This window comes from Erpetoichthys calabaricus, chromosome 9 (genome assembly GCF_900747795.2).
Source record: "Erpetoichthys calabaricus chromosome 9, fErpCal1.3, whole genome shotgun sequence".
NCBI lineage: Eukaryota > Metazoa > Chordata > Cladistia > Polypteriformes > Polypteridae > Erpetoichthys > Erpetoichthys calabaricus.
The window spans coordinates 190263990-190281876 of record NC_041402.2 but is presented as its reverse complement, the minus strand read 5'-3'; the positions used below and the strand labels follow the sequence as shown (position 1 = coordinate 190281876).

Here is a 17887-nt window from a genome sequence, read left to right as displayed (position 1 = left end):
ATTTGGTATGAGATTTGTAAAAGCAGTGTTAATGGTTGTGATGTACCATCTAATGGAATGAAAAATGCAATGCATATGTCTCTGTTATATACCATTTGGCATGGGATTTGGTAAAAGTAGTGTTAATGGTTGTGATGCATCATCTGTTGGAATGACAAATGCAATGCATATGTCACTGGTATTTACCATTTTGTATGGGACTTGTAAAAGCAGTGCTGTTATGATGCGCCATCTGTTGGAATGACATATACAATGTGTATGTCTCTGTTATATGCTGCCATTTGGCACGGGATTGGCAAAAGCTGGGCTAATGACAGAGATGTGCCATCTGTTGGAATAGAAAATGCAATGCATAGGTCTCTGTTATATGCCATTTGGTATGAGATTTGTGAAAGCAGTGTTAATGGTTGTGATGTGCCATCTGTTGGAATGACATATACAATGCACAAGTCTCTGTTATATGCCATTTGGCAGGGGATTGGCAAAAGCAGAGTTAATGGTTGTGATATGCCATCTGTTGGAATGACAAAGACAATGCATATGTCACTTTTACATGCCATTTGGTATGGGATTTGAAAAAGCAATGTTAATAGATGTGATGCACCATCTGTTGGAATGACAAATGCATTTGTGTTTTATTGCTAAAAATGTTTGTAAAGTGCCATCTTTTGGAATGACAGAGACACAGCAATGAGAACGACACACAGACACTTATCATTTATTTAGCTGTGCTGCCCATCTATGAAGGGTTGAAATCTAAGTAATCAACGCAGACTTCAGCGTATTCAGCATTACTGTTTGCAGTGCAGCATCTATTGGAATGTATTTTGTAGTAATAAAATTCATTATATTTTCATTCCAACAGATAATATTAATAATTCTTTACATTTCCATGATGCTTCTCTCGCTGCTCAAAGTGTTTTTTACACAGACAGAGGGGAGCCACTTGAACCCCCACCAATGTGCAGCACCCACCTGGATGATGAGACGGCTGCCATTATTACACCGGTACGCTCACCACTCATTAGCTAACAGGTGATGAGGAGGTGAGAGAGAATTAGTCAATCAGCGACAGGGGGATGATTAGGTGACATCAGGAGACCCCCTTCTCTTTACGAAGGATCTTAAATTACCACAGAGAGTCGGGACCTCGGTTTTACGCCTTGTCCGAAGAACGGTGACAGTTTTTACAGTATGGTGTCTCCATCACTGCACTGGGGGCATTGGGGATCCACATGTAGACTACAGGGTAAGTGCCCCCTGCTGGCCTTGCCAACACCTCTTCCTAGATGGTCTCCCACCCAAGCACTGGCTGGACCTGAAGATGCTTTGCTTCAGACAGGTGACCTCTTCTGAAATGCTGGTGGAGTGACTGTTGGACCCAATGCCCCTCTCTGTGCCCCCCTAAATCTCACCCTATGGGCATTGCCTACACCTGCCTCTCTAATCCACACTGGATTAGAGTAAATTCAACAGCCAGTTTGATTTTTTTGGACCACCCACACAAATACTTCTTGTTTAAGTGGCTTCAATCACCGTTTGGGATTCGGTCAAAAGCTGATTGACACCTGGAATGGACCAGAACTGTAGAGGGGGCCCTGCTGAATAGAAGATGGACCCCCACGCAGGCCCCTTCTGCACCTTTCACTTCTTCCTTATCCCCTTATTTTTGTGGTCTCCCGAGCCCACCGAGTGCTTGCCTTTGTTCCCCTCAAGTCCTTTTCAGACTTCGTGAGCAGCGCCTGTCTGAATGGGATAATGAATAATACGGTCCGGTCATTAGAAAACATGCAAATTAAAAGCGGCTCTCCTCGGAGGCCAGTCTAATAGCCCTCAATTAGTCAGTCCATAATAATTGCCCCAAAAGTGTGACAATATTAATTGACACTAAAGGACACATTTTTATAAATGAATGCCTGAACGTCTTAATGATCCAACTGAGCATCTGAATGAATGTTAAAAATGAAAAGGAAAATGGGGGGCCTTCTAAACAAAGAGGAGGCACTAGGACCGAGTGCATGCAGGCGTACGATTCACTCAAGGCGCTATATAGCGCAGCTTCCAGTTTCTGCTCCAGATGTATCTCAGGCTGAGACTTTTAACTTTTCGTCTGCCCCGTTTGAAAACGAGTGGCTCAAGCAATTGGTAGAAAGAAGATGTATATGGTGCCTTGCTCTAGTCAACATCACGCCGAGGCACTTTGTCCTAGAACAGAGGTGACAAGCCTCGCTCAGAGTCACACGGTGGTGATTATACTATTTATATATATAGTGCCTTCTATAGGCCACAGGAGGGGCTGAAGTGGCACCCATGTTACCTCGAGTTCTACAACTTGGCCATCCAGCCTGAAATGAACTTTTTATATAGCGCCTTACCAAGGCACTTTACAGGCTAAGCACACGTGATCCTCTTTTATCTTCAATGTGAAAGTCGGCAGTTGAAGTAAGCTGCACATGGTGACCCAGGGAGGGGGACAGGCCTGGCCACTACTAGTGGCCACACACTGCCTGCTGTCACTCAATAAATGACACTACGTGACGATCACGTGGGCTCTTTTTCACTTGTCTATTACTGGGTGTGTTCTTTATTAGATGGCCTTCTGGCTTCCACCCGCAGTCCAAACACGTGCAGGTTAGGTGGGCTAGCGATGCTAAATCAGCCATCCTGGACACACACCTACAGTCACTTGTATGTACACACACACACACTCACACCCAAATTCTCATACACACACACTCACGCACACAGGCGCACACACACGCACACGCATGTGCACACAGACCTACAAGTACACACTTAAAGTCACTTACACGCACCTACAGTCAATTGCATGTACACAAACACACACACACACGCACACAAGTCCTCTCAAGTCCGACCTCCAGTGGCTGCTCCATCTCTAGACATCGTTAATCGTGAGGCATTCCCATAAAAACAGGGAGTGACCACCAATGGTGAGCATCGCTAGTTTTGTTCTCCGCATGTTGAACCAAAGGGGGTAGTGCCCCCTGATCCTGCAGCCTGGTGTAAAGCCCAGCAAGCCCACAAACAAATGCTGGATTTGGACTTCACCTTCTTTGATATGCCCATCTGGGGCAGAAGGGGTGGGACGTCCAGTGGGACTGGTGTTGTCAACAGCGCCCTCTCATGTTCAGAGGTGGCATTACCACTTATGTCAAATCCATGAAGATGCTCCCTAGTCGCACGTTCCTGACATTTTGAAGGCAGAAAGACATGACAAGATGACAGACAGATAAATAAAAGAACACAAAAACAGAATGAAGGCCTCCTCCGGTCAGAGCCCCGGCTACAATGGGACCACCGCACAGGTTGGCCACCGCAGTTGAGAAGGAGTAAAGCCTGCTCTTCAAATCCGGTAAATCAAATGAAGACAGCAACGTTGCCGGATGCCCTTAATGATTCACTGAGGATGTCCGTCCACCACTAACACGCCGCTAACACATCGTCTGAGTCAATTACGCGTCTTCCTTTGGATAAGAGGGGCTCTAATTCCATACGCATTTGTTCAAATTACACACACAGTTTGCTTGCTGGCCACTTTGGGTTTGGAAAAGTCGTCCCTTATTAAACCAATTTTGTCACATTGACTACACGCCATGGCACTCGGCTCATCGCGTTAGCCATCGGCTCCTCCAGCAATTCCAGGAAACATACGATGCCCGTAAACAAATGGGGGCTTCGTTGGTTGACTGCCTGGCATGTTTTGAAACTTAGGCTCCCAAATCCGACGTCATCTCCTCTGGTGACAGAGCGTCAGAGCCGTCCCTCCATCAAGTCATCTGTCGGCAGCTTTCATCACCATGAGATTGTACAAACGAGAGCTGGTGGTCCAGGCCGTGGTGAGCGGCGAAGAAACAGTCCTGTGAAAAAGTAAATACCCCCCATGGAAATCGTGGACTTTCTCAAGATACATGAACAGGGCCGGAGCTGATCTTCACTATGGATGAAAGTGACACACGTGAACAAAAATACGAGCCAAACCGGCCCCCCTCGATCGAGCATCCAACAAAAATATCAACAACTGGGGAAAAAAGTTACAAAACCCAGCCTTGGCCTGACAAGCTGGTGCTGCCCCTTTAAGCAGACATGATTGATGTCTTGTTTGCAAATCTGCCCTCCAGTCTGTGACATCGACTCGGTGACATTTTTGTCCAGTCCTCCATGCAGATTTCTTTCTGGTGGGTGTTTTCTGGCATTTCAACAGTTTGATGGGATTCCAATCAGCATGGTGACTTGGCCAACCCGTGGGCCCTCCACTTCTTCTTGGCGTGCCACCCCTCCATAGATTGGGGCCATTATCAAGCTTAAAGCTCCATTTCTGGTCCTGCTTTGGCTTTCAGAAAGATGGCATCTCATTCTACTCAAGCACACTTTGATATGATGAAGAATTCAGCACTGACTCCATGACTGTGGGCTGCCCAAAACCAGAATGGCTCCACCACCGCTGCCACGCTTCACAGTTGGCATTCTCCTCTCGAAAAATGCTGTCAAACGTGTCTACTGCTGCTGTGGCCATTCAGCTCTCTACAGCACGTTGTTCCAGAAGGCCCGCTCTTTGCTTGCCAGCTGGAGTTTTCCTCTGGTGTTCTTTTCGAGGTTTTTTCCTGGCACACCTCGCACGCGGGTCACATTTGTGCTAATCTCTTTCTGATTGGAGATGCCTGCATTTTCACACCAACCTTTCCCAGGAGTTACCTGCCGGTCCTCCCACGAAAACTTTAGGGGGTTCTTAGAGACCCCGTTTTATATAATTTACGAATTTACTAGGATGGACAGGCCTGGAAATCTATGCAACTTGTAGACGATGATCCTTACAGTGGAACGGTTCATTTAAAATCATGTGGGCATCTTTTTTGGCATCCAGAAACCTCTTTCCGAGGGCCTCAGAGAGCTCTTCTGACCCTGGCATGATCACACCACACGTGTCGATAATAATAATAACAATAATACATTTTATTTATATAGCGCCTTTCCCATGCTCAAGGCACTTACAGAATATAATAAAGAACGGTAGCGAAGAGAACACCAGAGCCTCGAAATCTGCAATTCAGATGAGACAATCAGGTCCACCTGCAGACTCCCTAAGGATGGTCTAATCATGGGCACCTCATCAGGATTTGCCTGATTCTGATTGGTTGGATTTAAAGTGCTGATAGTTGAAGGGGGTGGACTTACGTTTACCACGTGACAATCAGGCATTTTTGTTCATTTAATGATGAGGTGCCATTGGTTCAAGCAGATCACCTTTATCTGTAGATGCTGTTAGCCTGTTCAAATATGTTGAGAACGGCAATCATCTCCGGGTTTGGGGGGCACTTACTTTTTCACACAATGCTACAGTTCACAGTTACACTGCACTTGTACCCAGGATTACAGCCCACTGCCTTCCTGACTTCACCCAGCTATGACCGTCCTGTTGGGAGTTTGTTCTTTCTCTCACCACAGTTCACCAAACTGAGACAGGAACTCGGCTATCAGCCCTCGGCGATTTAATAGAGCAAAAGCACCCATAGGATGCCAGGCTTTAGTAAGCTTTAACCTTTAAGCATTACTCAAACAGATAGTGCCATAAACAAAAGCAAGAAAATGTGAGCCAACAAACCCCAATATTGGTGGACTTGCATACTTACCCCCCGCAGACCACTGCATCTTATCGAGATTTCTGTTGAATACACGATTGAGAAGACAAGCATTCCCTCCTTGTGTTTTTATTCAAGCACTTGCTGTTCTACCCATCTAAAACAGGTGGACATCAATGTAGACCTTGCAGTCTTAATGCTTGCAGTGCACAGTCTTTTGAAAAGTGTTCTATAATACGTTCGGTAATAACATGAATTGGATTGGTGATTCCAACAGATGGCGCATCACAAACATTTGCAGTAGTAAATGGATTAGTACAAAAGTTTGTGATGCACCATCTGTTGGAATCACCAATGCAATTCATTTTATTATGACAAATGTTTGTGATGCACCATCTGTTGGAATGACCAATGCAATGTATTTTATTATGACAAATATTTGTGATGCACCATCTGTTGGAATGACCAATCCAATGCATTTTATTGCTAACAAATGTTAGCCATGTCCAGGGCTGGTTCCTATCTAATGACCTACACTAGCTGGGACTCACAAACCTGGTCTGGATTAAAAGGTTAGAAAATCACATGACATTTTATTACTACAATTACTATTTGTGATGCTCCATCATTTGGAATGACCACTGCAATTTATTTTATTGCTACAAATGTTTCTGGTGTGCCATCTTTTGGAAGGCAACACATTTTATTACAACAAATGTTTGTAATGCGCCACCCGTTGAAATGGGAGAGACGTAGCTACCAGACGGACACACAGGTACATAAACACAGACACTTATTTGTAGCAATAAAATGAATTACTTCAAATGTTCCTGATGTTCCATTTGTTGGAATGATCAATCCAGCGCATTTCATTGCTAACGAATGTTTGGTGCCATGTCCAGGGTTGGTTCATACCTTGTGCCCTGTGCTAGCTGGGATAAGTTCTAGCCCCCAAAAACAGCCCCCCAAACCTGGTCTGGATTAAGTGAGTTAGAAAATAACATGACATTTTAATAATACAAATGTTTGTGATGCACCATCTGTTGGAATGACCAATGCAATGTATTATATTACGAAAATTGTTTGTGATGCACCATCTGTTGGAATGACCTTTGCAATGTATTTTATTATGACAAATGCTTGTGATACACCATCTGTTGGAATGACCAATGCAATGTATTTTATTATGACAAATGTTTGTGATGCACCATCTGTTGGAATGACGTTTGCAATGTATTTTATTATGACAAATGTTTGTGATGCACCATCTGTTGGAATGATGTTTGCAATGTATTTTGTTATGAAAATTGTTTGTGATGCACCATCTGTTGGAATGACCAATGCAATGTATTTTATTACGACAAATGTTTGTAATGTGCCATCTGTAGGAATGACCAATGCAATGTATTTTATTATGACAAATGTTTGTGATGCACCATCTGTTGGAATGACGTTTGCAATGTGTTTTATTATGACAAATGTTTGTGATGCACCATCTGTTGGAATGACCAATGCAATGTATTTTATTACGAAAATTGTTTGTGATGCACCATCTGTTGGAATGACCAATGCGATGTATTTTATTATGACAAATGTTTGTGATGCACCATCTGTTGGAATGACCAATGCAATGTATTTTATTACGAAAATTGTTTGTGATGCACCATCTGTTGGAATGACCAATGTGATGTATTTTATTATGACAAATGTTTGTGATGCACCATCTGTTGGAATGACCAATGCAATGTATTTCATTACGACAAATGTTTGTAATGTGCCATCTGTTGGAATAATAGAGTGAACACACAGAGACAGAGACACCTGTCCTTTTATTAAGGTGGGCATCGCCTTAATCTGTAGGCAGTGCATGCATGAAGATATACTGGTTGAGAAGTTGATGTTGACACTTTCTCTGGGTTGCACTTACCTTTTCACAAGGCTGTAACTGGGGGTCCACGTTAAAAGGAATCTGTGATCTCCTTAAGGATGTGTGTCCTCAAAATCCTTCCCACAATAAAAGAGCCCATCTTGACACGTTGCCCTCGCCAGGACACACAAACCCACACACACACTTGACAGGATCTTCCTAAATGACGCCTTTTGATCGGTGGGCGTGCCTCACTATTTGGAATTTGTTCCCCCAAAACAGAAAGTGAAGCCGAGAGGCAGAGCTCAAAGAAAATGTTTATTCATGTTTGAAAGTACATACAACTACCACAAGGAAGACTCATCAATCCAAGGTGTAGTCCAATTCGAAAGTAACACGAAACATTTGAATACATTAGAATCACTGCCACAAATTATCTTTTCATGACTTATTCAGTTTCAGAATCGCATACAATACAAAAAACAAAAAAAAACCAAAACAAAAACAAAAAAAAAATAAAAACAAAAAAAAAAGAAAAAACAAAAAGAAGAAAATAAAAATCCCCAAAACCGAATGAGATAAAGCGCCCCGTCACACAGGGCCTGAGAGATACAGGACTCCATCCTGAAGCCTGTACCACATGACAGACAAGGACTGCTCCGAGGATTAATCGCCGTGTCCGTTGTATTTTTATTTTATTTTTGTTTTTTTGCGTGGATTAGTAACAAGATGAGCAACATTCAAAATGTTCGTCAGTATTTACAACAGTCTCACTGTCTTTTGTTAATTTACGCCCGAATTTTCTGCCACTATTCTTGTGTTTTTTTTTTTCAGTTCGTTTTTTAAAGGTTGCACTGTGCAACTCTACATCGTCTTTAAAAGATTAAAATATACATTAGATTACATGGAGGGAAAACAAAGAAGTTTATTACAAGATGCAAAATAAAAGATTAGAAAGAAACGACGCTAAGGTGTGGTCTTGTTCAGAGGTAGTAAGTGAACACTCTAGCTATGTCGAAATTCTATTGGTTTATGAGTTTGCATGAGGTAATAAAGCTGCGTTCTGATTGGTGAAATGTATAAATACTCTTTAGCTACATTATATACAACAAGAAGAAGAAGAAGACATCCCAAGGCGGGTGGGCCTGCTGTGCCGGCGGCTCACTGCGCTTACTGTAAAACTCGGGGCTCCCACCAAACCTTCCACCCCCACACACCCCCCCCCCCCCCCAGCCCAAGCCCACCTTCAAGAACCGGTACAAGTTCAGCCAGAACAATAAAAATGAGGAACTCTGCTTTACAAAAGTGGTGCCCCCCCACCCCACCCCAACACAATATACATGGGTGGGGTGGCATAAAGCTCAACAGATCAATCAGGTGAGACCCTCCAGACCAGTGACACCAGCCTCAGTCCAAGTCTGCGACGCGTCCCACACAAATAAAAAGGAGGTGCGCCATCACCGAGGGAGTCCATTGTTACAAATGACAGGACAGTTAGCATAGTGGGGGCCGGCAGGAGGACAGCGTCGAGTCCACTTCGGTCTGGCAGTGTGGCTCGTGTCCAGCGGCGTCCCAGAATCAGATGGACGACATCGGGAGTGTCCGAAAAGTGATGGGGAGGGGCACTGGAGCACCATAATGGGTTCAAAAGGATGGGGGGGACAGGTCGGCAGGGGAGAGGGAAGGTTTACAGTAAAACGCAGCCAGGCGATTGGCTCCAAGACAATCCATTCATCGTTTCCAATTGGTCACTCAGTCAGTGCTACTCAAAGCCTGGTCAGCTTAAGGAATGGATGTATGTAAAAAGAGATCAGTTAGAGGTATCAGAGTGGACGCTTCCAGGGCCTTCTGTCGGGGACGTCACGGACGAAGGAGTGGTCGCATCTTGCCATCCACCATTGGCCTGCACAAGAAAGGAAAAAAGAAAGAAAGAAAAGCACATGAGCACCCGAGAATGGGAGTCAGGACCAGAGACAGAGGCTGGGAGGTGCCACTCGGAAATGGAAAAGAGGGGGCACAAGCAGGACACAGGGGACAAAAGTGACCGAAACGTCCCTGAGACCCAAAGCCAAGAGAAAAATCAGAGTGGAGCCCGAGGTTTACTGAGATTCTGCCCGCACATCGCAAGGGTGACTGCTGGGGGTCTTTATCAGTTTAGTGTGATATAAAATAGATAGATAGATAGATAGATAGATAGATAGATAGATAGATAGATAGATAGATAGATAGATAGATAGATAGATAGATAGATAGATAGATAGATAGATGAAAGGCACTATATGATAGATAGATAGATAGATAGATAGATAGATAGATAGATAGATAGATAGATAGATAGATAGATAGATAGATAGATAGATAGATAGATAGATAGATAGATGAAAGGCAACATATAATAGATAGATAGATAGATAGATAGATAGATAGATAGATAGATAGATAGATAGATAGATAGATAGATAGATAGATAGATAGATAGATATGAAAGGCACTTTATAATAGATAGATAGATAGATAGATAGATAGATAGATAGATAGATAGATAGATAGATAGATAGATGAAAGGCACTATATGATAGATAGATAGATAGATAGATAGATAGATAGATAGATAGATAGATAGATAGATAGATAGATAGATGAAAGGCAACATATAATAGATAGATAGATAGATAGATAGATAGATAGATAGATAGATAGATAGATAGATAGATAGATAGATAGATAGATAGATGAAAGGCAACATATAGATAGATAGATAGATAGATAGATAGATAGATAGATAGATAGATAGATAGATAGATAGATAGATAGATAGATATGAAAGGCACTATATGATAGATAGATAGATAGATAGATAGATAGATAGATAGATAGATAGATAGATAGATAGATAGATAGATAGATAGATATGAAAGGCACTATATAATAGATAGATAGATAGATAGATAGATAGATAGATAGATAGATAGATAGATAGATAGATAGATAGATAGATAGATAGATATGAAAGGCACTATATAATAGATAGATAGATAGATAGATAGATAGATAGATAGATAGATAGATAGATAGATAGATAGATGAAAGGCAACATATAATAGATAGATAGATAGATAGATAGATAGATAGATAGATAGATAGATAGATAGATAGATAGATAGATAGATGAAAGGCAACATATAATAGATAGATAGATAGATAGATAGATAGATAGATAGATAGATAGATAGATAGATAGATAGATAGATAGATAGATAGATAGATATGAAAGGCACTATATGATAGATAGATAGATAGATAGATAGATAGATAGATAGATAGATAGATAGATAGATAGATAGATAGATAGATAGATAGATGAAAGGCAACATATAATTAATAGATAGATAGATAGATAGATAGATAGATAGATAGATAGATAGATAGATAGATAGATAGATAGATAGATAGATAGATAGATAGATGAAAGGCAACATATAATTAATAGATAGATAGATAGATAGATAGATAGATAGATAGATAGATAGATAGATAGATAGATAGATAGATAGATAGATAGATAGATGAAAGGCAACATATAATAGATAGATAGATAGATAGATAGATAGATAGATAGATAGATAGATAGATAGATAGATAGATAGATAGATAGATAGATAGATAGATGAAAGGCAACATATAATAGATAGATAGATAGATAGATAGATAGATAGATAGATAGATAGATAGATAGATAGATAGATAGATAGATAGATAGATAGATAGAAAGGCACTATATAATGTTAAAGGCACTATATAACAGATAAATAGATTTTATTGGCACTGTATGATAGATTGACAGATAGGAAGGATGTTGCATTGAGAGACAGATAGAAACGAAAGGCACTATATAATAAATAGATAGGTTAATGTGAAAGGCTGAAGAAGAAGAAGAAGGAGAAGAAGAGGAGGGAGACGTGTCCGGAGACAGGAGGAGAGGAGGAAAGCAAATAGAGTGGCACAGAGCGTAGGAACTTTGAATGTGGGCAGTATGACTGGTAAGGGGAGAGAGTTAGCAGATATGATGGAGAGAAGGAAGGTTGATATATTGTGCGTGAAGAGACTAAATGGAAGGGCAGTAAGGCCAGGTGGATCAGAGGTGGATTCAAATTGTTCTATCATGTTGTGGATGGGAGGAGAAATGGAGCAGGAGTTATTCTGAAGGAACAGTATGTCAAGAGTGATTTGGAGGTGACAAGAGTGTCAGACGGAGTGATGATTATGAAGCTGGAAGTTGGAGGTGTGATGATGAATGTTGTTAGTGCATATGCCCTACAAGTTGGGCATGCAATGGGTGAGAAAGAAGATTTTTGGAGTGAGTTGGATGAAGTGATGGTCAGAAAGTGGTGATTAGAGCGGATTTCAATGGGCATGCTGTGAAGGGTACAGTGGAGACAAGGAGGTGATGGGTAGATATGGTGTCAAGGAGAGGAATGAAGAAGGTCAGAGGATAGTGGATTTTGCCAATAGGATGGACATGGCTGTGGTGAATACGTATTTTAAGAAGAGTGAGGAACACAGGGTTACGTAGAAGAGTGGAGGAAGATGCAGACAGTTAGATGACATCCTATGCAGAAGAGTCAACCTGAAGGAGACCGAAGACTGCAAAGTGGTAGCAGGGGAAAGTGTAGTTAAGCAGCATAGGATGGTGGTCTGTAGGATGACGATGGAGATCAAGAAGAGGAAGAGAGTGAGGGCAGAGCCAAGGATCAAATGGTAGAAGTTGAAAAAGGAAGACTGCAAGGTTGAGTTTTGGGAGGAGGTGACACAGGCACTGGGTGGCAGTGAAGAGTCACCAGATAGCTGGGAAACTACAGCAGATATAGTAAGGGTGACAGCAAGAAGGGTGCTTGGCGTGACATCTGGAAAGGGGAAGGAGGAAAAGGAAACCTGGTGGTGGAATGAGGAAATACAGGAGAGCATACAGAGGAAGAGGATGACAAAGAAAAAGTGGGATAGTCAGAGAGATGCAGAAGGTAGACAAGAGTACAAGGAGATAAGGTGCAAGGTAAAGAAAGAGGTGGTGAAGGCTAAAGAAAAGGCGTATGATGAGTTGTATGAGAGGTTGGACAATAAGGAGGAAGAAAAGGACCAGTGGGTGAGACAGAAGGGAGTGAGCTGAGAAAGATGTGCAGCAGGTTAGGGTGATAAAGGATAAAGATGGAAATGTACTCACAAGTGAGGAGAGGGTGTTGAGCAGATGGAAAGAGTACTTGGAGAGGCTGATGAATGAAGAGAACGAGAGAGAGGAGAGGTTGGATGATGTGGAGATAGTGAATCAGGAAGTGCAATGGATTAGCAAGGAGGAAGTAAGGACAGCTATGAAGAGGATGAAGAATGGAAAAGCCGTTGGTCCAGATGACATACCTGTGGACGCATGGAGTGTTTAGGAGAGATTGCAGTGGAGTTTTTAATCAGATTGTTTAATGGAATCTTAGAAAGTGAGAGGATTCCTGAGGAGTTGAGAAGAAGTGTACTGGTGCCGATATTTAAGAATAAGGGGGATGTGCAGGACTGTAGTAACTACAGGAGGATAAAATTGATGAGCCACAGCATGAAGTTATGGGAAAGAGTAGTGGAAGCTCAGTTAAGAAGTGAGGTGATGATTAGTGAGCAGCAGGATGGTTTCATGCCAAGAAAGAGCACCACAGATGAGATGTTTGCTCTGAGGGTGTTGATGGAGAAGTTTAGAGAAGGACAGAAGGAGTTGCATTGCGTCTTTGTGGACCTGAGAAAGCAAATGACAGGGTGAGGAGAGAGGAGCTGTGGTATTGTATGAGGAAGTCAGGAGTGGCAGAGAAGTACGTAAGAGTTGTACAGGATATGAACGAGGGCAGTGTGACCGTGGTGAGGTCTGCGGTGGGAGTGACGGAGGTGGGATTACATCAGGGATCAGCTCTGAATCCTTTCTTGTTTGCAATGGTGATGGACAGGTTGACAGACGAGATTAGACAGGAGTCTCCGTGGACTGTGATGTTTGCTGATGACATTGTGATCTGTAGTGAGAGTAGGGAGCAGGGTGAGGAGACCCTGGAGAGGTGGAGATCTGCTCTAGAGAGGAGAGGAATGAAGGTCAGTAGGACCACCAAGACAGAACACATGTGTGTGAATGAGAGAGAGGTCAGTGGAATGGTGAGGATGAGGGGAGTAGAGCTGGCGAAGGTGGAGGATGAGTTTAAATACTTGGGATCAACAGTACAGAGTAATGGGGACTGAGGAAGAGAAGTGAAGAAGAGAGTGCAGGCAGGGTGGAGTGGGTGGAGAAGAGTGTCAGGAGTGATTTGTGACAGATGAGTATCAGCAAGAGTGAAAGGGAAGGTCTACAGGATGGCAGTGAGACCAGCTATGTTATATGGGCTGGAGATGGTGGCACAGGAGACAGAGCTGAAGGTGGCAGAGTTAAAGATGCTAAGATTTGCATTGGGGGTGACGAAGATGGACAGGACTAGAAATGAGGACATTAGAGGGTCAGCTGAAGTTGGACGGTTGGGAGACAAAGTCAGAGAGGCGTGATTACGTTTGTTTGGACATGTGCAGAAGAGAGATGCTGGGTATATTGGGAGAAGGATGCTAAGGATAGAGCTGCCAGGGAAGAGGAAAAGAGGAAGGCCTAAGAGAAGGTTTATGGATGTGGTGGGAGAGGACATGCAGGTGGTGGGTGTGACAGAACAAGATGACGAGGACAGAAAGATATGGAAGAAGATGATCCGCTGTGACGACCCCTAACGGGAGCAGCCGAAAGAAGAAGAAGAATGTGAAAGGCACTTCATACTATAAACACGATAGATAGATAGATAGATAGATAGATAGATAGATAGATAGATAGATAGATAGATAGATAGATAGATAGATAGATAGATAGATAGATAGATAGATAGATAGATAGATATGAAAGGCACTATATATAGATAGATATGAAAGGCACTATATAATAGATAGATAGATAGATAGATAGATAGATAGATAGATAGATAGATAGATAGATAGATAGATAGATAGATAGATATGAAAGGCACTATATAATAGATAGATAGATAGATAGATAGATAGATAGATAGATAGATAGATAGATAGATAGATAGATAGATAGCATGAAAGGCACTATACACCCCAACACCCTCCCCAGCCAAAATAGCCCCCCCCACCCCAGCCCTACACTTCATGAGCAGTTTAGAACATGAGAGAGAGAGAGACAGACAGGTGAGCTGTAGGCCCTGGCACAGCGCATTGCCGCACCCACCACATGACAAACCAACTCAGGATCCCAGATTAGGACCCAAGGAGTGCAGCCATGCGACGGGTGACACCTCAGCACCACACTCGTTCAGATGGAGTGGAACAGTGGGAGTTTTTTTATGGTGGCAGGAGTGCCAGTTCTGCCACCAAACCCCCAAGTGTTTCCCTGCAGATTGGAGGGCCTACATGAAGGGATGGATGCAGATTAACGTCATACCCAGGATGGAAGAAAACGAATGGATGGATATTAAAAATGATTGGCACAGATATGTAAGCGGCCACATAAAACAGACTGACATGTAAAAGACCTGAGACCGCATGTGTTTTGTGTAGACCACCTTCAGCACAGGTTGAGAGGCTGAAGGGCGGAGGGTCAGCGGTCCTGACCACTGAGCCAGTGTCCACCCACCCAGCTCTGGCCGAAATACTTAAATGACATGCAGACTGTGGCTGCCATAAAGCGCCCTTCACTCCCCCTAACCGACATCTCCCTGCAGTGACGGTCTGTGGTCTTCAGTAAAGTCACACGGCCCCACCAGGACCGCTCACCCCCTTCCAGCAGTCCTGGACCCCGTGCCAATGCCCGCACCCCATCGGCACACAGACGCTGGCGCGGCGAGCTGTCATCCGCAGTGGCGAGCGCCGTCCTTGCTGGCTGCCCTGTGCCCGCCTCCGCGCACCCCTGCCACCGCCTCTGCCCTCGCATCAGACTTGCATCGCCAATGCGAGTCTCTCAGAAACAAATTTGCCTTGTGTCTCAGTCGATGGAGGCGGTTGCTGAAGTCGGTGTCTAATCAGATTTCGGCGGTGGCAGACAGCTTGTCGCTCCATATTTTTCTGTCAGTGAAGGAGAAGGCAGGCGCAGGGCGCGTGAGGTGGGGGACGCTGAGTGGAAGTGACGGGGCAGGCCCGTCGCGAGGAGGCTCGGGTGAGGCGGCCTGACTCCGAGTGGCTCGCGGCGCTCGCTAGCCTTTGCCGTGCCTTCCTCTAGTTGTCACATGGCGGCGTCCACGAAACGAAAAGGTTACGGTATGCTAATTTATTCCTGATGCGCTTCATTATCAGAACGATCCGTCTGCATTACTGGAAAGCGTCGGCACGATGCCGGCTGGGGGGGTTTATTGTGGAGACACCGTCACTGCTTGTGACTTCTGCCTTGAATAAAGCGCCCGGTGTCTGGGCAGGATCGTTCCAAGTGCCACCTCCATGTCTTGTCAAAGCTTAGGGACAGCGCAGCTCTGGATCTTTAATTACAGTGCAGTCCTCAGGTGGACCCTGACCCCCAAAAACTCAGACCCACCAGCCATAAAACTGCATGTGTGTGATAATGGAGACAAATCAGGGACGACCCCTAATATGGGCTGCGTCACTGTCACCTCCGTGCTCCATTCATATGACGTTTGTCCAGCAAAGAGGAAGATGAGCGCCGCGATAATCGGCAAAGAGAATGTCACAGGACCCCAGTCTGTTTATAATGGGCATCGTGATGAAAACCAGTGGGTAAGAGTGACTGGCGCACATGCACTGCTTGTCAGAGGAATCACAGCGAAAGGCACTATATAATACAAGAAATAGGTCAGTGAAAGAGACAATATAAATGAAAGACACTTTATAAAAGATAGGCCAACAGGAAAGGCACTATATAATGGAAGGCAGACAACTGTCCACGACAATCTTGGATACACAGAAATGAATGGGGCTATAAAGACAGGCGGACGTTAAATATACGATACACGTGAAAGACACCTTATAATAGAGCGCCTGCGGTCGTGAAAAGAGCCACACAATACACAAAGAAAAAGGGTGCAATACAACAGATATGTAAGGCACTAGATAGATAGATAGATAGATAGATAGATAGATAGATAGATAGATAGATAGATAGATAGATAGATAGATAGATAGATAGATAGATAGATAGATAGATATGAAAGGCACTATATAGATAGATAGATAGATAGATAGATAGATAGATAGATAGATAGATAGATAGATAGATAGATAGATATTCATTTTAATATAGTCGGCAGGATCACAACATTAGATAGACATAAATAGATAGATAGATATAAAAGGCACTATATAATAGATAGATAGATAGATAGATAGATAGATAGATAGATAGATAGATAGATAGATAGATAGATAGATAGATAGATAGATAGATATTCATTTTAGTATAGTCGGCAGGATCATGACATTAGATAGACAGATAAATAGATAGATAGATATAAAAGGCACTGTATAACAGATAGATAGATAGGTAGATAGATATGAAAGGCACTATATAATAGATAGATAGATAGATAGATAGATAGATAGATAGATAGATAGATAGATAGATAGATAGATAGATAGGAAAGGCACTATATAATAGATAGATAGATAGATATTCATTTTAATATAGTCGGCAGGATCACAACATTAGATAGACAGATAGATAGATAGATATAAAAGGCACTATATAATAGATAGATAGATAGATAGATAGATAGATAGATAGATAGATAGATAGATAGATAGATAGATAGATAGAAAAGGCACTGTATAACAGATAGATAGATAGATAGATAGATAGATAGATAGATAGATAGATAGATAGATAGATAGATAGATAGATAGATAGATAGATAGATAGATTTGAAAGGCACTATATAATTGTGCGGAGAAGCCCCTCTTCCATGCCCATGATTTGGAATCGGAGGCTCTGAAAGCAGATGGTTGCGTGTTTGTGTCTGTTGGACGTCCCTTGCACATGTGACTATAGCGCCATGATCGTATGAGGGTACAGTGCTGTGTCTTTGGACTGGTACGTCACTACGATGAGCTTGTATCTGATGCTCTTTTTAAGGTGACTTCCAAATCAGGATGGTGAACTGATGGGGTGACATAGGGTGTTGGTGGTTGGCACTGGACGTGTGGTCTTACGCCTGAAGTGTTAAGGTTGGCATTGCAGATTCCCAGTTATGTTTGCCTGTAACTACCATGTATGTATTTTTTCACGATCAGGTTGGCATCTCTGCTCATAAAGAATGAAACAATCCCAGGACAGAGATGGTGGGTACGGTTGCCAACTAACCAAACCCGGAACAGTGGCATATGTGGAGGACAGACACATGGGCACATGGAGGTCATGCAAACT

At 42.9% G+C, this 17887-nt stretch overlaps 1 protein-coding gene across 4 annotated transcripts in view; it reads right to left on the bottom strand.

Annotated features, from left to right (window-relative positions):
* The window catches only part of LOC114657705 (pre-B-cell leukemia transcription factor 3), a 687635-nt gene that overhangs the window by 354597 nt on the left and 315151 nt on the right, over positions 1–17887 (bottom strand). For all 4 annotated transcript variants that reach the window (XM_051932309.1, XM_051932311.1, XM_051932310.1 and 1 more), the window contains one exon: positions 8712–9370. In XM_051932309.1, the coding sequence (XP_051788269.1) occupies positions 9278–9370 (93 nt within the window). In that variant the 3' untranslated portion in view covers positions 8712–9277. The remainder of the gene's footprint in view (positions 1–8711; positions 9371–17887) is intronic.